This window comes from Muntiacus reevesi, chromosome 11 (genome assembly GCF_963930625.1).
Source record: "Muntiacus reevesi chromosome 11, mMunRee1.1, whole genome shotgun sequence".
Lineage (NCBI taxonomy): Eukaryota > Metazoa > Chordata > Mammalia > Artiodactyla > Cervidae > Muntiacus > Muntiacus reevesi.
Genome location: NC_089259.1, coordinates 10,792,391 through 10,814,400, shown reverse-complemented (window position 1 = coordinate 10,814,400; position 22,010 = coordinate 10,792,391). Strand labels below are relative to the sequence as shown.

The window sequence follows — 22,010 nt, the reverse complement described above, 5'->3', positions numbered from 1 at the left end:
CTGCTGCCCGAGAGGCCAGTAGAAGTGGTGCTGGGTGAAGACCACCAACCTGGCTGCCCAGAGTCACCGATGTCCGGGAAGGCGCTGCAGCGTGAGCCACCTTCAGACACCCCGCGGAGAAGCTCTTCTCCCCTGGGAGCCGCCGGCAGTGGGCGCCCCCGCAAGAGGACGATGCCCCCGCCGCTTTTTCTGCCACTGCCGCCCCTGCTGCCGCTGCCCTGGGGTCGCAGTGACCTTCCCCCGCCTCCGAAGCTTCCAGGCATGACTTGCGCCAAACCCCAGGGCACCCTGAAACAAAACAGGGACCGTCAGCGGAACAGAGTCCTGAAGGATGCAAGGAAGGCCATGCGACGCCGCAGCGCCGCCCCGCCTGCCCCAGGGACCACAGGCTCCCTGCCTCCGGTCAGTCACACATTGCAGGTCCCTCCTACCACCACCAACTTGGCCGACCTGTCCTCCAGATTCCCCAATCTGGCTGGCCTTCCACCTTGCCTGACACCTCATATGGATCGGGTGGCAAGACACACAGCCCCCGTGGACTCTCATTCTGCTATTCCTGCAGATGCTCTTCCTCCAGTTTCCAATCCCATTGTGGGAATTATCCTCAAGGAGGATGCAGGCACTCCGTGTTCAGTCAGAGCAACACCACCTTTTATTTCTGACCTCTCCACACCTCTGAGCACCCCAACCCTCCCCTTCCAGCCACCCTTCTACAAAAATGAATCCCCAACACCCATGTGTGTAGATTCTCCCCCTCCCTTAAACTTACTCACCCCTCTTCCAGACCGTCCCATCGCTCCCCCTGCTACAACTTCTACTGGAGTCCCTTTTACCACCACAGTCACAGCATCTCCAAGTGTAACCTTCCTGTCTCCTTCAGATCAGGACGTCACTGACATGGACACTACTCCCCCTTCTCAAGCTGTAATCTTTCAGTCTCTCCCAGGTACTGGGGTGGAGCAGACACACACTGCAGGGAGACCAGGCACCACCAGCCCATTTGTGCCGATGGTCTCCTGCCGTGCTTCAATTTTTAACTATGCCTTTCACTCCCAAACCAACCCTCACCCCACATTTGCAACCACTGATGGGCAGCAGAGAGCCTCTGTTTTTCCCAAGCCCCCATCTGGGGCTCCGGCTGCCGTCTTCCCCAGGCTCCCACTTGGGGATCAGGCTGCAGTCTTCCCCAGACCCCCACCTGGGTATCAGGCTGCTGCCTTTCCCGGGCCCCCATTTGGGGCTCCAGCTGCTGCCTTTCCCGGGCCCCCATCTGGGGTTCCGGCTGCCGCCTTCCCCAGGTCCCCACCTGGGGATCAGGCTGCCGCCTTCCCCAGGCCCCCACCTGGGGATCAGGCTGCCGCCTTTCCCGGGCCCCCACCCAGGGGTCAGGCTGCCTCCTTTCCCGGGCCCCCACCCGGGGGTCAGGCTGCTGCCTTTCCCAGGCCCCCACCTGGGACTCCAGCTAATGTCTCCCTTGGTCCCCCATCTACGGCCTTGGGTCCTGTCTTCCCTGGCCCCACTGTGTAGGACTCCAGCCAGTGTCTTCCCCATCCCTCCGTCTAGGGTTCCGTCCACTATCTCCCCTAGCCCCCCATCTACAGCTTTTGGTCCTGTCTTCCCTGACCCCCTCTCTAGGGCTTTGGCTGTTTCCCTCAGTCCCCAAATTATGGCTTTAGTTCCTGCCTCCCCCAGCCCCCCATCTATTGCTTCAGCTCCTGTTTTCCCCAAACCCCCATCTATGGCTTCAGCTCCTGCCTCCCCCAACCCCCCACCTATGGCTTCGGCAGTTATCTATGCTTCAGCAGTCAGCATCTCCACAGATGTCAAACCAGTCTTTGACATCAATGCTATGGATGCACCTCCTCCTCAGACTTTACTTTCCAGTCTACCTCTGACTCCAAGGAGAACCACTACTCATACCACATGGCTGTTCCTGGTTCTGAGAACACAGCACCCAGTGGCAGCAATGCCTGGACCCAAGCCTCGACTTATTTACCTGTGGAGTTGGTCAACAGAGGTACCCATGTTTCAAGTGAAGCTTGAAACCCAGAACTCACCATTCAACCCACATCTGGGGCCAACAATAGGAAGAAGCCTAACAAGTCTATTCCACTGGGAAACCCATTAGCCCTAGCACAAGATGAAAAGCTGACCTCTTCTGCAGTCCAGCCACCCAGAGGAAGGATAATGGATTCAGGTTTACCAGATCTCCTGTCTTCCACCACCACCATCAACATGCAGCTGGCCTCTGTCTACAGCTCAGGTATTTTCCCCAGGGATGTATCTGCTACTTCTGGTTTTTGAGTGGATACCACAGTGCCCAGTACTGGAGACAGTAGCTTGCTGTCTGCTACTACCACATCAGGCCCACTGTTGATGGGAGCTGCAGCCTCTATGGCTGGTGGGAGTTTTGGGTTGGTGTGAATGCCTTAGGCCTCACTTACTCAGAAGCATCTGGCCCACCTAACTTTTGGACAGAACTGTGTGGGACACCCAGCACCACCTGTGTTCCTACTGTGGCCAGATCACCTTGGGGTCATCTCATTGCAGCTGGCTGCTGCAGTAGGAACAGCAAGCCCCCATCCCAGCATCCGGGCACATATCTGGTTCCAACTTGAATCCAAACGCCTGGGGTCTCCTTGAGCCAAGTCCACTTGGTAGAGTCACAGCAGGGGAAACCACCATCCTTATGGTTAGAGGTCGGGGTGTTACCACTTCCCATCACTGCACCCAGGACCCACATGAGTGTAGAAAATCTACAGTTACAAATCCCATCACCATGAAGAAGAAATTTGTGTCAAGGGACAAGTCAATTTCAACTTTTCACCAGAACAACACTGCATCCATTGAATTTGCAAGTGTGAGACCTACCCCTGGCTTGAAACCCACTAGAAGTTCCACCTTATTTCCAAACACAAGGGGTCCACCTGTCCAAGATCCAAGTGGTGGTGGTATAGGAGGGAACGTCATCATTCCCAGGAATGGAGGACCTGGTATCCACACTTCCCATCAGTACAACTGGGACCCACCTGGCCAATACACCATGGGTGAACACATGGAAGGAGCCACATCTCATCTAGGATGGGAGGCCCCAATGTCAGCACCTGCCACTGGGCTCGGAACTCATATATGCAAAGCACAGAGTGGGTGATGGGGGCCTGCACCTCACCCGCTGTGACTGGGTACACTTCTGCTGTCCCATTCACACAAAACACCCAGGCCTCCCCAGCCCAAACCCACGTAGTACGATGGGGGATAGCACCATATATATTTAGAGAGGAACGTCTGCACTCAGAACTCCTGGGACCCCAACTCAGGGCACCCCTCTGACTTTGGAGGAGCACAATGTTGCGTTTAGCGGCTCCTGGTCAGGGAAGCTGCGTCTGTGCTCTGGGTCTGGTACTTTCATCACCTGCCCAGGATTTCACTGGAGCATTAGCAAACTCCCTTCTTCTGTGAAGAAACTCAACGAATAAAGAGCATATCTTGTTCTGCAGATTCTGTGCAACGATGAATGGGCTTTGCTGGAAAACGACTCTGCCCATTTAAGTGAAACTGTTAACCTGCTTTCTTCCTACAATGAGCCAAAGGACCACACGCTCAGCGATATGCACGAGTAGGTGTGTGTTGTATGTGCATGGGTGAGGAATGTGGGTGTGTGTGTGTTGCAGGGTGAGAAGCATGTGAGCCCAGTTCAGAACTACATACCAGAATTGAGAAGTTCCATTTGGAGGATGGAAAATAATCTGCATGTATCATCCACTATGCCATCCCTGGTTTGACTGTAAACTTGGCCAACCCAAACTTCTGGATATTTTCCCTACACTTGGAGCTGGCAAGTTCTACTGCTGTCTTTAGCTGCTTCCTCTCCCCCTACCCATTTGCCTCAGTGGACACTTATCTTTCCCAGCTTTAAGTACAAATATGTATATATGTAATTTATATATAAGTGAAAACTTATTCCTATTAATCTACTACTGTTTATGTGTCTTTACTCATTGATATATATGAGTCATGATGTGTTGAGGCAGACTTAAGGTTGCAAAATTTTCTGGGTCCCAGTGCCTGGGTTGTGGAGCTAGGCATACATTATGACCATGTGTGCTGACTTCTGAAATCTGCTTTGAGTGTGAGGAGTGACAGTCCAGGAAGAACTAAGGTCCAGAGGAGGGAGAGACAGGGCAGCTCATCCTTACTTCTCTATGTCTCTCTCTCTCCCCCTGCACCACTCTAACCACACCAGAGGCTAGACAGTCCCTGATGTGTGAAGAGGAAACACACTTTATGGTTTTCGTTTTTGAAAATGTTTAAATGTCTCTTTTGTGCATCTTTTTATCCAATTGAAACTTAGGCCAGTCATCTTTGTATGTTCCCACTTCACCCAGAGAGGATGGACTTTGTATCCACGTTCATGTGTCTGGAGAAACAAAGGAAGAGTCCATGCCTGCTCTGTAATTGTTGAAAATTTAAGTTTACTTCAAGTTTATCATACTGCTTAAAGTATCAGAAAAGATTCTCTTCAATAACTGGTTTGGCTCTGAGATAGGCTGCTAAAATACCAAACATAAGAGGTATAACTGTGTCCAGTTCTTGCAGACCCTAGAGTTTTGCTGGGCCTCCAGTAGGTTCAATAAAGGCAAAACTCCTGACTCTCTGTAGCCTATCCTGTAGTCAGAGGAGAGAACAGAAATCAGTGTAAATTATCTGACAAGTTGGTGGTGTGGTTTAGTTGCTAAGTTGTGTCAGACTCTTTGCAACCCCAGGGACTGTAGCTCACCTGTAGGCTCCTCTGTCCACAGGATTTTCCAGGCAAGGATACTGGAGTGGGTTGCCATTTCCTTCTCCATATAACAGATAATTTAAAAATTAGAAAAACATTTAATTTGATCCTTCAAGCTGGAGGTCATGCTTTCGCAGTAAAGTAGAAAATAAGTCCAAAAAAAAAAAAAAAAAAAGAAGCTTCTCTGGAGAGAATGTTTTTGAAATTGATGTTTAAAACTGTTTCAATTAGTTTTTTTTGTGACTGAAAATAATGTATGTCACTCGTAATGATATTACGATATAATAATTATATGTTTGGTCTTCATTCCCTTTCTGGCCACAAGAGCTTCTAGAACACTTTTAGCTTCTTGTGTGATAGTGATATCTTTTCGTAAAATATTTGATCTTCGTCTCTAGTTCTAAGACCCGTGGAATCTCCAGAGTGATAAGAGAGTCTAATAAGATGACTTTACATCCCTAGAGAATTGTCGAGCATGGAAAACCCACACAGTTGGTGCCAGAAGTAGAGATAGAATCTAGTAGACTCCTAAAATGTCTCATGTCTGCACACTAACACAGTTTAAAATACCGTTTCCTACAAAGAGTTTCAGTGGTTTTTGAACCCATTTGTTCAAAATATAAAACATGACACTGTCCAAATAGTTTGCAAAAACACTGATGTCAGGAAAGATAGAAATTCCCAAGCCTAACTGAAACAAAAACCTTTGTATGTTTTGATAGATGAGATTGAAGAATGCATGTTTTTGGGACTCCCCTGGTGGCCCAGTGGCTAAAACTCCACACTCCCAATGCAGGGGGCCTGTGTTCGATCCCTTGTCAGGGAACTAGATCCCACATGCTGCTGCTTTTTTTTTTTTTTTTAATTTATTTATTTATTTATTTTACTTTACAGTATTGTATTGGTTTTGCCATACATTGACTTGAATCTGCCATGGGTGAACATGTGTTCCTCATCCTGAACCCCCCTCCCACATCCCTCCCCTTCCCATCCCTCAGGGTCATCCCAGTGCACCAGCCCCGAGCACCCTGCATCATACATCGAACCTGGACTGGCAGTTCGTTTCACATATGATAATATACATGTTTCAGTGCCGTTCTCCCACATCAACCCGCCCTCGTCCTCTCCCACAGAGTCCAAAAGACTGTTTAGTACATCTGTGTCTCTTTTGCTATCTCGCATACAGGGTTATCGTTACCATCTTTCTAAATTCCATGTATATGCATTAGTATAGTAGCTCAGTCGGTAAAGAATCTGCCTGCAGTGCAGGAGACCCGAGTTCGATCCCTGGATTGGGAAGATCCCCTGGAGAAGGAAATGGCAACCCACTCCAGTATCCTTGCCTGGAAAATCTCATGAACAGAGGAGCCTGATGGGCTGCATTCCATGGGGTCACAAAAGTCGGTCACGACTGAGCGACTAACATACTGTATTGATGTTTTTCTTTCTGACTTAATTCACTCTATATAATAGGTTCCACTTTCATCCACCTCATTAGAACTGATTCAAATGAATTCTTTTTAATGGCTGAGTAATATTCCATGGTGTATATGTACCACAGCTTCCTTATCCATTCGTCTGCTGATGGACATCTAGGTTGCTTCCATGTCCTGGCTATTATAAACAGTGCTTCGATGAATATTGGGGTGCATGTGTCTCTTTCAGATCTAGTTTCCTCAGTGTGTATGCCCAGGAGTGGGATTGCTGGGTCATATGGCAGTTCTATGTCCAGTTTTTTAAGGTATCTCCACACTGTTCTCCATAGTGGCTGTACTAGTCTGCATTCCCACCAACAGTGTAAGAGGGTTCCCTTTTCTCCACACCCTCTCCAGCATTTATTGCTTGTAGATTTTTGGATAGCAGCCATTCTGACTGGCATGAAATGGTATCTCATTGTGGTTTTGATTTGCATTTCTCTGATGATGAGTGATGTTGAGCATCTTTTCATGTGTTTGTTAGCCATCTGTATGTCTTCTTTGGAGAAATGTCTGTTTAGTTCTTTGGCCCATTTTTTGATTGGGTCATTTATTTTTCTGGAATTGAGCTGCAGGAGTTGCTTGTATATTTTTGAGATTAATTCTTTGTCTGTTGCTTCATTTGCTATTATTTTCTCTCATTCTGAAGGCTGACTTTTCACCTTGCTTATAGTTTCCTTCGTTGTGCAGAAGTTTTTAATTTTAATTAGGTCCCATTTGTTTAGTTTTACTTTTATTTCCAATATTCTGGGAGGTGGATCATAGAGGATCCTGCTGCCACATGCTGCTTCTAAAGATCCCAAGGGTCACAATGAAGACCCAGCACAGCCAAATAAATACTTAATATGAAAAACAAGAAAAAAAAAATTGCGTGCTGAGCTCCAGGGAGTACAGTCCATGTTGCACTTCTGTTTGGGGCTATGTGTCTTTGTGAGCTCTTTGTCAGCTTTAGTAAGTGTTGAAGTAAACTCAATGCTGATTGGACCTTTAAATCACACTAATAATAAAGTGTTATTAATTACATTATTCTTTCTAAAATATCCTTTGTTAATTTTTTAACAAGAACAGAAAGCTTTTTTGTATTATTAACAAATATAATTTTAAAGTGTTTTAAGGTATTATATTTCATCTTTAGTTAGACTGTTATTTCTATGTTTGTATACTTTTATTGAGTGAATCTTCTCAATAAAAGAAACAAACAAAACTTTTATTCATCGTGAGTTGCGAGCCACTGACCTAGAATGGAGTCCACTATTACACGTGTCATTCTTTACCACAGTCACGAGTTCCCACCTCTTCCTGCCTTCTTAGTGTGGTCTCCCTAAGTGCAGGGGCATTTCTGTGAACTCCCTGCTCCAGCATGATTTCAGGAATATGGCAGGTGTGAGATAAACTTTTGTTAAGCGAATGGATAGATGCAACGTCTGTTCCTTCCCATTCATCTTTGAGACATCCATTTGGATAGTCTGTCTGAAATGGAGAGATGATTGGCCCTCCATTCCCATGAGATGAAAGTCAGATTCTTACACATGTACCCCAGTGTTCATTGCAACACTCTGCCCAATGCACATAGAAGCCAGTACCATGGTATTGGGTTTTGATAAAAGCTTTTTTCAGAGTCAGTCAGCAGGGAGAGAAGAGACAGGGCTCAATTCTGTTTCCCCAGTCTGGGGTTGGGTCATACTTTCATGAGTTAGGTGAGGAGGGTTGGTGTACAGAAGCACTGGCAGGCAGGTTTTGATTAGAGGGCTTTGAAATGTGGCCATTTGTGGTAAGGTGTGCTAAGGGGACTTCAGCACTGGGTCTTCCTGGACAACGGACCCTTCACCTCGGAAAGGGATCCCATGTTCAGGTTCTGGTCATGTCCTGGTCTTTTAGTTCCATGGCTGGTGTTGGGAGATGAGGGTAGAAATTTTGGTTCCAGGTATTCTTTGAGTACAAAACGTTCTCTACGTATGCTTTGCCTGCATGACTTGCTGTTTTGTTCCACTGTCTTTGAAAAATAGCTCAGTAACTTGTTAGAAACAGGATATGACCAATTTGGGCTGGTTCTGAAGTTACATGAACAAATAAGATGTTTTTTAAGTGTAAAGTGCTTTCCATGAGACAGTAGTTCAACTGGGAGTATAGGACTGAGAGATACTTAATGCTTCAAAGAAGAGAAGATCTTTTGAGCTGAGCCATTAAGGAACAGACCTTGATGCTTTGTCCCGCTTAGGCAAAGTAGGGAGAAAAGAAGAAAAAACTTCCCAGAAAAAGGGCACAAGCTTGGGCACAATGCGTAAGGAATTACCAAAAACTCAGGACAGCGTAGGGCCCGTGACTGGCATAGCTGACTGAAATGCATCCTTTTCAACAAATGTTGTTGAACACCTAGTAGATGCTGGTCACTTTCCTAGCATGAGTGACTGCATCAGGAACAAGAGCCAAAGCCGCAGCCTTCATATTTATATTCTAATTACTAGTGAAAGAGAGGGGTTTCCCTAGTGAGAAAGCAAGATACTTATTTAAAATATGCAATCTGTCAGATAGTAAGTGCCATGTGGAAAAATAAGGCAGAAAAGGGGGCCAGAGTGGGGTTTACCATGTTCATAGATAGGCTAGAGAAGGTTGTCCTGAGAAATTGACTTTTGAGTAGCCCTTAGGGATAGTAGCCTATTTCCAGTCTTTTGCCTCTATAAACATGCCTTTTATATTTTAAGTTTTACCTGTGTAGTAAGTACTTTCTTTTTCTTTTTGGTGTGATTTTTGAGTTCCTTGCACAAACCTTGAATAAATAGCAATAATACCAAAACTTAAGTGAGAGAACAGGACAAATGAACCACACCCTCACTTTCATCTTGAAAAAATAGTTTTGCCCAGGAGACGGAGAACTTACAAGTCCCAAAATGACCTAAGCTGCTCATATCTTTAAAAGCTGCAGTGGTTGAAATGCCCACTAGTACTCGGTCAGAAAATGCTGTGTACACTGCCTCTTTAGCATGGCTGGGGAGGCTCTCCACAGTGATTATCCCGACACAGTTCATGAAGCAGTGAAAAACAACGGTTACCATTTTATGCCCACTCATTTATTTAATTTGGAGTTCAAGAAGTGTGCTAGATGCAGGAAGAGAAAAAGCTGCCAGAGGCTGAGCCGGCTGTGTACAGCTAGCTGTCCTCCACCCACCCTGGTGTCTGTTTCCCTGATGGTGTCACACCCATGTTTGTATTAGAGCAATTGCGTATGTTAAGGAGCAGCTTTCAAAATCTCCATCACATTTTAAGAAAAAAATGTAAAATGACAAAGAAATGTGCTCTAGAGGACTGCTCTGTCCTGTGCTCTCTAATTCCTCAAGGTATTAATATTTATTCCTTTTCCTCTGTCATAAAAATGACACTGGAAAATGGGCTGGGGTTAAACAAGCTCTTTAGTTTTTATTGCTAATGCAGAATTCCAAAGAATACCAAGGAGAGATAAAAAAGCCTTCCTCAGTGATCAGTACATAGAAATAGAGGAAAACAATAGAATGGGAAAGACTAGAGATCTCTTCAAGAAAATTAGAGATACCAAGGGAACCTTTCTTGCAAAGATGGGCTCAATAAAGGACAGAAATGGTAGGGACCTAACAGAAACAGAAGATATTAAGACGAGGTGGCAAGAATACACAGAAGAACTATACAAAGAAGACCTTCACAACCCAGATAATGTAGGTGTGATCACTCACTTAGAACCAGACATCCTGAACTGTAGTGGAGGCAATGGAACTCCAGTTGGGCTATTTCAAATCCTAAAAGATGATGCTGTGACAGTGCTGCACTCAATATGCCAGCAAATTTGGAAAACTCAGCAGTGGCCACAGGACTAGAAAAGGTGAGTTTTCATTCCAATCCATAAGAAAGGCAATGTTCAAACTACCACACAATTGCACTCATCTCACACACTAGTAAAGTGATCTTCAAAATTCTGCAAGTGAGGTTTCAACAATACATGAACCATGAGCTTCCAGATGTTCAAGCTGGATTTAGAAAAGGCAGAGAAACCAGAGATCAAATTGCCAACATCCGCTGGATCATCGAAAGAGCAAAAGAGTTCCAGAAAAACATCTATTTCTGCTTTATTGACTATACCAAAGCCTTTGACTGTGTGGATCACAATAAACTGTGGAAAATTCTTAAAGAGATGGGCCTACCAGACCACCTGACCTGCCTCTTGAGAAACCTGTATGCAGGTCAGGAAGCAACAGTTAGAACTGGACATGGAACAACAGACTGGTTCCAAATCGGGAAAGGAATATGCAAGACTGTATATTGTCACCTTGCCTATTTAACTTATGTGCAGAGTACATGAGAAATGCTGGGCTGAATCAAGATTGCCAGGAGAAATGTCAATAACCTCAGATATGCAGATGACACCACCCTTATGGCAGAAAGTGAAGAAGAAGTAAAGAGCCTCTTGATGAAAGTAAGAGAGGAGAGTGAATAAGTTGGCTTAAAGCTCAACATTCAGAAAACAAAGATCATGGCATCCGGTCCCATCACTTCATGGCAAATAGATGGAGAAACAGTGGAAACAGTGACAGACTTTATTTTGGGGGGCTCCAAAATCACTGCAGATGGTGACTGCAGCCATGAAATTAAAAGACGCCTGCTCCTTGGAAAGAAAGTTATGACCAACCTAGACAACATATTAAAAAGCAGAGACTTTACTTTGCCAACAAAGGTCCGTCTAGTCAAAGCTATGGTTTTCCCAGTAGTCATGTATGGGTGTGAGAGTTGGACTATAAAGAAAGATGAGCACCGAGCAATTGATGCTTTTGAACTGTGGTACTAGAGAAGACTCTTGAGAGTCCCTTGGACTGTAAGGAGATCCAACCAGTCAATCCTAAAGGAAATCAGTCCTGGGTGTTCATTGGAAGGACTGATGCTGAAGCTGAAACTCCATTACTTTGGCCACCTGATGCAAAGAGCTGACTCATTTGAAAAGACCCTGATGCTGGGAAAGATTGAAGGCAGGAGGAGACGGAGATGACAGAGGATAAGATGGTTGGATGGCATCACTGCCTCAATGGACATGAGTTTGAGTAAACTCCAGGAGTTGGTGATAGACAGGGAGGCCTGGAGTGCTGTTGTCCATAGGGTCACAAAGAGTCGGACACAACTGAGTGACTGGCCTGAACTGAAAAGCAATGTATATTATTTTATAATGCTATGGACTTCCCAACTGCCTCAGCTGGTAAAGGACCCGCCTGCCAATGCAGGGGACGTAAGAGCCACAGGTTCAATCCCTGATTTAGGAAGATTGCCTGGAGGAGGGCATGGAAACCCACTCTAGTATTCTTGCCTGGAAAATTCCATGGACAGAGGAGCCTGGTGGGCTACAGTCCATGGGGTCTCAAAGAGTCGGACACAAAGGAGGCACATACTGTATGATGCAGTAGTGTCTTCCTTTAAGAAAATGTCATTAAAACTTAATAAAAGAAGTGCAGTACAGAAAAGTTGAACATAGATTTCCTGTAAGCAAAAGACTTCTCAAAATAGGATGCTTATTTACATACTGTTTTCTATTTAACTCAAGTGGTTCAAGTGTGATGAATAAGCCAGGCATTGGAAATTGTTTCAAGTTGATTAATAACCAGGAATTGCTGCTGCTGCTGCTGCTGCTAATAAGTTGCTTCAGTTGTGTCTGACTCTGTGTGACCCCATAGACGGCAGCCCACCAGGCTCCGCCATCCCTGGGATTCTCCAGGCAAGAACACTGGAGTGGGTTGCCATTTCCTTCTCCAATGCATGAAAGTGAAAGTGAAGTCGCTCAGTCTTGTCCGACTCTTTGCGACCCCGTGGACTGTAGTCTACCAGGCTCCTCTGTCCATTGGATTTTCCTGGCAAGAGTACCAGAAATTAGGATAAAATAATTCATGGATTATAGTATACCAAATAATATTATGATATATACAAAATGCAGCTTACATAGTAAATCCTAGGCAAGAAATTTTACACTAAAGATGGATTTTGAGTTATTAACCAGAAGAGGCATGCCTGACCAGCTTTATGGAGAGCCGGTGGACTTACGCTTTCTCTGACTTAAATAGTTGAAGGCTGTTTATTGTTTGTCTCAGTGGTCAAAAATATTTATTTTAACTTTATCTTAAATTGCCTATCATAAATTATCTTTTGATATTTAATTTCATGCAGGATCCAGTTTATATTGTGCCAAAGGTGGTATGTCATTAGTATGGTAAAAATAAGTTCACTTTAATATATTAGGAATTTAAGCTTAGCAAAGGAAAGAATTTGTACTTTCACAGGGACTTAGCCTTCTTATCTAAAGCAGTGCCCATTAGTAGATGTTCAATAAATATTTATTGAATGAACAATTATCTCATGTCCTGATATGAAAATATTCACTTAGTTTTTTAATTTTTTTACTCGTTCAGTTTTGTATCAATATTTTAGTCTGCATTTCATTCTTTTCCTTTTTAAATACTGATCAGGAAATACATTGTGTAATGTTAGGGGAAAAGATAAATAAGGGACCTACATACTATTTTTCTTCTTTTGTTTCTAGAAAAGAGAAAATGAAATTCCTACAAAGAAATTGGCTCTTTTTGAGTACCCTAAAATTTCCCAAGCCACTAAGCTAGTTTTCAGAGTAAAGACAAAAGATCCCATTTTAAATGTTAGTAGTATATTTATTTTAAAAAAGACTAGACAACTTACAAAACATTCAGATTTTGTTAAAGGTTTGACTATCAGTGTGACTCTGAATATTGAAGGAATTTCTTTTTAAATAAGTGTTAATATATTGCTGGGAGATGTGGTAAGGAAGGTAAGTAGCATTTGAAAATGATTAATATTTTGAAAATTTTGGCTTCTATCAAATGACTGTTTTGCAGTGGCTGTTTTCTACCTGTTGTCCCCAGAAAAGCCTACCTCCGGAGATCAAAGGGCTTACCACAGTCGACTCCCTTCCATAGATATTATCCCCCAATGTCTTCCCTTCTTTTATGGTTTGTTAGGAGTTTATGCATCTGGACATATTAGTGATGAGTGTTTGACGACTAAATGCACTATTTGTCCTCCAAAAGAACTATTTTAAGAGCTGGAGTCTTTTCAGTCACTTTGACAGAAGTAATATTTTGTTTATCTTATGAAAAAGACTTTTCCCTCACAGCATTCAAAGCACATTTAATAATATTTCTTTCTCACTCTTATCTTTTTAACTTTTTACTATATTTCCTCAAATGTTCTATTTTAATTCCCCTCTGCAGAGATGAATAATATTGGGTTTCAGGAGTTTTAACTGATTGGCTGTCCACCTGAAACCATCACAGCATTGTTAATTGGCTATACTCCAACAACACAAAAAGTTAAAGCAATAAATATATACTTGTGCATGAAAAAAATAATAGTAATTTTTAAGAAGAGTTTAAGTGATTTAAAAACAAGAAAGTTGAAGTAACTGACAAAACTAGGAGGACTATTTATTAATAGACCAGTGCTGGTTTTTAACTAACCCTGCAATAATCACAGCTAATTTGTATCTTCTTTTTTTTGAATTGTATGGCAACACTGCTTATGTTAGTGATTATTTTTGTTTGAGGGCTCAGGGAAGTTTCTTTCCCAACTTAGCAAAATAAATTTGTCTTTTGTAGGCAAGGCAGGAAGGAAGTGTTAAGAGAGCACAGAATGTTTGTAAACATTAATTCTCAAATTTGTTTGCATCCTTTTTGTCTAAGTTAACACTCTTCTTTTATTAATAATAATTATTATTAGTACTTCTTATCTTTATTTCATTACTTGTTTTAAAATTATCCTTGTAGAAATAATAGTCTTGATAATGCCATGACTTCTTCACTTCAAATATCCTTCAACAGCATTTACTTCTCAGACAGTAATTTTATGCTTATATCTAATTTTTAAAAATTACCATTTGATTCTATTTTCATAATCATCCCGCTTCTTAAAATATCAAGCAAATATTTGTAAAGTGCCTCCTGTGAGTCATATTCCATCTTTCTTTTCTCATGCTTGGTTTATAATAATGAGTGGACTATTACTTGAGCCATCTCTATTTTAATGAACTGCAAAGTTAGATAAGATTTTTATTAGCTATTTGAGCTCCTATGTGTCTTTTTACTTCCTTCACCCTTGTGCTTAACTATTATTGTTTTTCTAAAAGACAGCTAACCATAAGCCAATTTAAATACAACTTACTAAAATATCATCCTCAAATCTGACACTGCTATTTTGAGATCTTTTGCTCCTCAATAAATTAGAATTTATTAGCTTAATGTACCTTTATTAGCAAAGATGCAGGAATGGATTGTGCTTGCTCTCCAGTGGCCAATTTGCTGTCTTTGTTTTGATAAAAACTTGGTCTTTATTCAATCTAATCACTTTTATTGCATCTGGAATCATTTTGAATTACTATTGAAGCATTAATAACTCCAACTTAAATAAACTTTAAAGTCACAGAGTTAAAATAAGACTGGAGTTTAGCACCGTGTTTCTTCGAGTAGCCTCTTTATCAACACAGGCTTTAATTGATGGACAGCTTTAGTTTGTAAACTAGTAAGTGAGAACAATTGGTGCTAACATAAATGTCAGCAATTAGCTGAACATTCTAATTAATTCCTCAAGCATTGCTGGTAATTGTTATGTCCTGGAGAGATGTCTGTTTATTAAACTGTAGGCTAAGAAACTGTTACTAAGATGTGTTTTTTTTTTTCCCCAGTATTGTTGAAATTTTGACTGTACTTCAGCTTTTATGAGCTTATATTTCAAAGCTGTTCTTGAGAGGAACAAATCATAATAGAATTGAAACTGCAGCGAATAAAATATTCTCTTAGGGTCATTGATTATTTGTATGGAGAATTACTATGATGCTCCTAAAACCAAAGCAATGATTTTTGTCAAATATTTTCTAAAAAAGAATCATTTTATTGTCTTTAAGAGTCAATTTATATGCTCTTCTCTCATGGCTTCCCTGGTAGCTCAGCGGGTAAAGAAGCCACCTGCAATGAAGGAGACCTGAGTTCAATCCCTGGAGAAGGGAAAGGCTACCCACTCCAGTATTCTGGCCTGGAGAATTCCATGGGGTATATATATACTATACAGTCCATGGGGTATCAAAGAATTGGTCACGACTGAGCAACTCTCACTTTCACTTATTTGCTACTTGTGACAGTAGTCATCATTTACTGAGTTGAAATTTATAATATGGTAAGATACCTTGAAAAACAAGCTTTTAAAAAATACATACTTACACATTTTTGGTTGCAGCGGTTCTCCTTTGCTGCGCTTGGGCTGCTCTTTGCTGTGGTCTGTGGCCTTCTTGTTGAAGTGGCTTCCCTTGTTGCCGAGCATGGGCTGTAGGTGTGCCGGCCTCAATCGTTGCAGCGTGTGGGCTCAGGGGTTGAAGCTCACAGGCTGTAAAGCGTGAGCTCAGAGGTTGTGACACCCAAGCCTAGCTGCTCCGTGGCATGTGGAATCTTCCTGGACCAGGGATTAAATCTGTGTTCCCTGTATTAGCAGGCGGATTCTAATCCACTGGGCCACCAGGGAAATGCTAGCTTTTTTTTGCTGTTGTATTAAGTGCTATGCAGAAGATAGTGAGTTATTATCTACTCGTATATAATAAGGAACTGACATATAAGCCAACCTGTTTTTTTAATTGAATATCATTTTACATATTTTGCTAGCCTTTGCTTTTCCTTTGACATTTATGACAAAGGACCAATAATAAGAATGGAACAAAACCACTTTTTCCCTTTAAGTTGCTCTTTCTCATTGCCTCTTTCACTGAAAGCCATGTTTCCCATATGTATTTATCCTTATCCCTTGTCCCTTTTAAGAATCACCTGATTTGTGCTTGTTCCCTCAAGCCTATGTTTTTTATTTCTACCACAAGTCTTTTGATAAATCTAATTTACCAAATTGTATGCTCTCAGAATTAATGTGTTATAGAACAAATTCATTTGCCTTTTTAAACTTGTAATTCACCTTGAATTTCCTGTTCTTAATCTGCTATGAAGCACCATAATTATTAAAGTAATGACTGAGTTTCATTTCTACTGATAATGATACAAGAGTTCCTTTTTCCATTTCGGTGCTGGGAGGTGTCACGTTATTGCCCATTAAATACGTGACAGCTGAGGTGAGAAATTGACTATATTGCTATAAAAATCTGTGTGAACACATCTCTTTCTTTTCCTCACCCACCCTTCTGTATTGCCAGAATATGAAGAGTGAATTTGTGATATTAACTAAACTCTTGTTATTTGTTTAAAACCCAAAAATGTATTTTTTTTAGCAGAAGATAGCAAAAGTGTACCCTACAGTAAACTTAGGAGACCCAGGAATACAAAAAATGGATATATGACTCTTGTGTTTTATTCTGGATCAAATGTCATTTTATTTCTTTACTAACTATAACATTTTGAGCAAGAATATTCATAGGTGATGTGAACTGCATATCTGTCGTGTGTGGAGTTGGATAACATCTAAGTAGCTCACTGTTAATACTTTGAAAATCCTGGTCTAAAGGAAAGTCAGGTAGATAGTAGTAGGTAGACTTAAGAAAGTAACATGAATTGCCCTAATCCTAGCAGAAATGTTCACAATCCGCTGTTTGCTGGAGTGAGGTAAAAGGGTCTTGCGTGATGGCAGGTTGGGCCACAAAGTGTAATTCACAAACTCTCTTTAATCAGGCTCATCAGCATGCCGGTAATCACCAAACTCACCATCAGATTATTTTTAAATAATGTAAATATTGTATAGGTAATGCAAATATTTATTTTTAATTTCTCCTTTTCACCTTCAGGAGGTGATTTTAAAGAGTAAAATGGTCATAGGGAAATTACTGGGAAATGGAGAAGTAAAGAGCCTGGATAATATGTAAACTTGGAGTAATTCCCAAACCTTTATAACTTATATCAACATCCACAAAACACTGTTGCTAAGTGGAATTTCATTTGCTTTTTTATTCGTCTTAGGAGAAGCTGGATGGTGAACTAAAGGAAGAAAAAGAGAAATGCTCTTGTGTTTTATTCGAGATCAAATGTCATTTTATTTATTTACTAACTATAAAATCTGTTGGTTTAACTTTAGGGACACCACAGTCCAAACACTTACTCTTCAGCCTTCTGTTAAAGATGGACTTATTGTATATGAAGACTCACCTTTGGTTAGTAATGCAGTTATATGAATATTCTCAACTGTGTTCTTTGAATGATAATTATATTTCAGCTTTTAAGGGGAAGAAATACCCCACTGATTCCAATATGTTTCAGTCTTAACTAGAAAACACTCATTCATATGTCGTTTGGAGAGTGGATATTTAAATGCAAATTACTGGGAACATGACATGTTTTCTTTTTCTGTTCCTCTCTCCAGAGAGAGATTTAGGGAATGATAGAAATACTCTAAAGATGACTTTTCCATTCCAGAACTTTCAAAAAAGAAAAAAAGTTTGCTGTTGTTTTCAGATGTGCAGACTTTGAAATTAGATAATGCTTCTGGAATGTTTTTTAAAATGATTTTAATGAGTAAAATATTAGCCTAACATTTTGGACAGCTGGGAAGATCATTCCTTATCTTCTCACATAAGAGCCCCGTGCCCCCCAAAAATCCTGTTCTGCCAGGCATGTCTTTCTGTGTAGATAACTGCTCTCCAGCAATGGCACAGATAAGCCATCATGAGAACTCTGGGGTCCAGACCCCGGTGATGGACGTCTTCAGGACCTCCTGTCTGAGTCCTTCCAGACTGGACTGACTTTCTCTGAACAGATATGTGAAGGCTGGAGCTGGGGATAGAAGCTTCCCTCTTTTTTTAAAAATTCAGGTTATTTTTACCCTAAAGTTAAAAAGAAAATTTCTTATTCATATTTTTAGAATATGAAATAAGATATTTGTGGTAGAGAGAATCACCTATTTCTCAATCTGTGTTTCTTTAAAATTATTTGCCAAAATCATGTAATGAAAAAAGTTTATGATATGCTCCATTTTATGTTATGAGCTGTTTCTTACTATTTAAAAAAAATAATCTCTGTGTTTACATTGAAGTTCATCGAGTATCTCCTATCCATTCTTTTTAAATGTTTTTAAGAGTTTTTCTTAGCTTTTTTCCTATCTTTTTATCTGATTTACTCAGTCGTCCAAGACCTAGAACTCTCTTATTTTTCCTTTTACTTCTTCCCATCTAATTAGTTGCCAAGGCTATAGAATATACCTCTGAATATTTCTTCAGATAATATAATGCTTTTTATTTCCATTTTTTTACCCATGCCCTCTTCCCTAAAATCAGATCCTCACATCACTTTTTTTACAAAGTTTTTATGATATTCCCCCTCTAGTCTATTCTACATATTTCTGCAAGATTAAAGGCACTGACTTGTAGCTCTAAACTTGTTATCATGTCTGAATTCATAAATCTTTAACTCTTCCTGTTATTTAATGAGACAAAACACACTGGCAGTCAAGTTTTTATTAGTCGAGACCTGATCTGCACTTTCAGATCCTTTTCTTTCTTTTCTTACATTTAACCTCTGCATCAGCCAAGATAGACTGTTCATATTCACTCTTCCCTCAGTAGGGTGCAGGTTTCTTCAGTTTGACCATTGATTCTCTTTGTCTTGACTGCCCGTTTCTCCACTATACATACTGATCTCTTAAAAGTGTGCACTCTTTTAAGGCTACCACAAGTGCAGTGTTCTGATATCCAGTATTGATGATCACAATCATTCATCTTTGCCCCCCCCCCCCCCAGCCCTTTAACTTCTCTATTTGATATGTCAATACTTGTTTTAATTCTCCCCTTCCTGGGGGTGTAAAATGTGAACATCGCCAACATAGGGCTAATTAGGATGCTGCAAGAAAATAAAGTGATTACTGCAGAGTTAGCAGTTCAGTAACTATGAGAAGCTTTTGGTGGAGATCCATAAATACAGTTTCCAACTCTGCTACAGACATTTTTTGTGATGTTATATTTATAGCTTGCAGAACACCATCTATTACAAATCCAAAGCAATGAGTGATATAATTTTTAAAACGTTTGCTTTCATTTTTTTTGTTTGTTTGTTTTGTTTACAATAAATGTTCTGTCTTCAAAGGTTAAAGCAGTAAAATTGGGTCATGTTCTGGTAGTAGATGAGGCAGACAAGGCTCCAACAAATGTCACCTGTATTTTAAAAACTCTGGTAGAAAATGGAGAAATGATTCTAGCAGATGGACGACGCATTGTTGCAAGTGAGTATAAAAAAGCAACTTTTCTTTCAATGTGCAATTTTTACATCTGTTGTATCAGATCACACACTTAGCTGGCTGCTTATCTACAAATAACAAACATAAATTCAGTATAAGTCAAGTTGTCTGTATTATAATTATTAATAAAAATCAATATGTCTGAATCTAGCTTTGTCAGTTTCACTTCCTAATAGCCAGAGAGTATCTATGAAAATTTCAAGAGTAGCTTTAGGACAAATCAGCTTCATATTTTTTCTACTCTGAGAATACGAACATATAATCCCTTTTATACTTATGTCTCAATTATTTGTGTACAATTTATTTTCTTTCATTATTATTTGAAATTTTTAAAGCTCTACCATGTTTGTATTACTTATAATGTTAAAATCAATGTTATTATTAGCTCAGTATAATTAGAAAAAAATTGCTGGATATTTAATATCAGTTATATATATATATGTATACATATATATTACACACACACACACACACACACACACACATACACACTCACACACCATACACACTTGCCTCAGAAAGAAGTTACTCTGCTTTGGAGTACCTTCTTTTTATTTTTGTGGTTGTTAGGGAAAATGTAGATAGATAAATCTCATAAATCTGTTTAACCCATAGGAAAAAATTGCATAGTGCAATGTGAGAACATTTTCTAGTTTTTAATTTTTGTGTGATGAAAAGACTTGAAGATCTTTAACTAGCCACTGAAATATAGTCAATAGCAAGGTAGCCAAACAAATTGGGAATAATGACTGAAATTTTCAATATTCAAAAAGTATGTACAGAAGAGTCTATAAAAATGTACAAGTCCATCGCCACAGAGATTTCTTCTTGGACATTGTCATTGCAAGACTGCCGCGTCCAAACCTAGGAAACTTAGCTCTAATAAAAATGTTCTGAGACTACAGTTTCACAATGAGTATAGGAAAAAGTGAGAATTTGAGTTAAACAACCTGATAACTATCTTTTAGAAAATCATTCAGACTCTCAAGATTTGAATGCTGCCTGCCCTTTTTAGAGGCATTATAAGGACAGTGAAATAGAAAGCAAGAAAGAACTACTGGAATAAACTTGTGGTTAAACAGAGACAATCTCCTGGTAGCCCTTTACATTTTTTAGGTATATTTTTGAAGGATAATCTAGAAGCAAAGGAGTCATCATCATAATTTTTAAATTCAAGTTTGATTGTAGATGACATTTTAAGCACAAGAGCAGCTGAAGCTCTTTTGAACATAGTTTCATAAAGCATCACTTCCATGCCTATGTTTTTCATTTTCTTTGTTTTTTTTGTTTTCGTGTTTTATTGTCATTTTTATGTTAGATAACTAATTAAATTTTTCATGTGACCACATACCCTTGTTATTTACCACTACACTCAGATGTTAAAACTAATGGTGTTATCAGTACATGAATGTGTGGCACATTGAAAGGTTACTTTTTGTCATCATCAAGAAGCATGGGTATAACTTCTTACTGACTCATCTCAGTAAGACTCCAGGCACTTCACATCTGTGAAAAGAAGAGAAGCGAAACACAAAGGAGAAAAGGAAAGATATACCCATCTGAATGCAGAGTTCCAGAGAATAGCAAGGAGAGATAAGAAAGCCTTCCTCAGTGATGAGCGCAAAGAAATAGAAGAAAATAATAGAATGGGAAAGACTAGCGATCTCTTTTAGAAAATTAGAGATACAAAGGAAACATTTCATGCAAAGATGGGCTCAATAAAGGATAGAAATAGTATGGACCTAACAGAAGCAGAAGATGTTAAGAAGAGGTGGCAAGAATACACAAAAGAACTGTACAAAAAAGATCTTCATGACCCAGATAATCATGATGGTATGATCACTCACCTCGAGACAGACAGCCTGGAATGTGAAGTCAAGTGGGCCTTAGGAAGCATCACTACGAACAAAGCTAGTGGAGGTGATGGAATTCTAGTTGAACTATTTCAAATCCTAAAAGATGATGCTGTGAAAGTGCTGCACTCAATATGCCAGCAAATCTGGAAAACTCAGCAGTGGCCACAGGACTGCAAAAGGTGTTTTCATTCCAATCCCAAAGAAAGGCAATCCCAAAGAATGCACAAACTACTGCACAATTGCACTCATCTCACATGCTAGTAAAGTAATGCTCAAAATTCTCCAAACCAGGCTCCAACAGTACATGAATCATGAACTTCCAGATGTTCAAGCTGGATTTAGAAAAGGCAGAGGAAGCAGAAATCAAATTGCCAACATCCTCTGGACCATCAAAAAAGCAATAGAGTTCCAGAAAAACATCTATTTCTGCTTTATTGACTATGCCAAAGCCTTTGACTGTGTGAATCACAATAAACTGTGGAAAATTCTTCAAGTGATGGGAATACCAGACCACCTGACCAGATTTGTTAGAGTTGTTTTACAACCCTCTAGTTATAAAACTATATGACTGCTTGTGTGATTTTAAAGGCTCTAACTTGATATTGAATTTATAACTTGATATTGAATTGATGTTGAATTATTGAATATCAGTAAAGAATA

The 22,010-nt window shown here is 40.5% G+C and overlaps 1 protein-coding gene across 1 annotated transcript in view; it reads left to right on the top strand.

Moving 5' to 3' along the window:
- Window positions 1–22,010, top strand: part of VWA8 (von Willebrand factor A domain containing 8) — a 371,377-nt gene that overhangs the window by 173,620 nt on the left and 175,747 nt on the right. Inside the window, exons 22-23 of the mRNA XM_065901945.1 lie at window positions 17,344–17,419; window positions 19,344–19,479. Coding sequence (XP_065758017.1) covers window positions 17,344–17,419; window positions 19,344–19,479 — 212 coding nt within the window. The remainder of the gene's footprint in view (window positions 1–17,343; window positions 17,420–19,343; window positions 19,480–22,010) is intronic.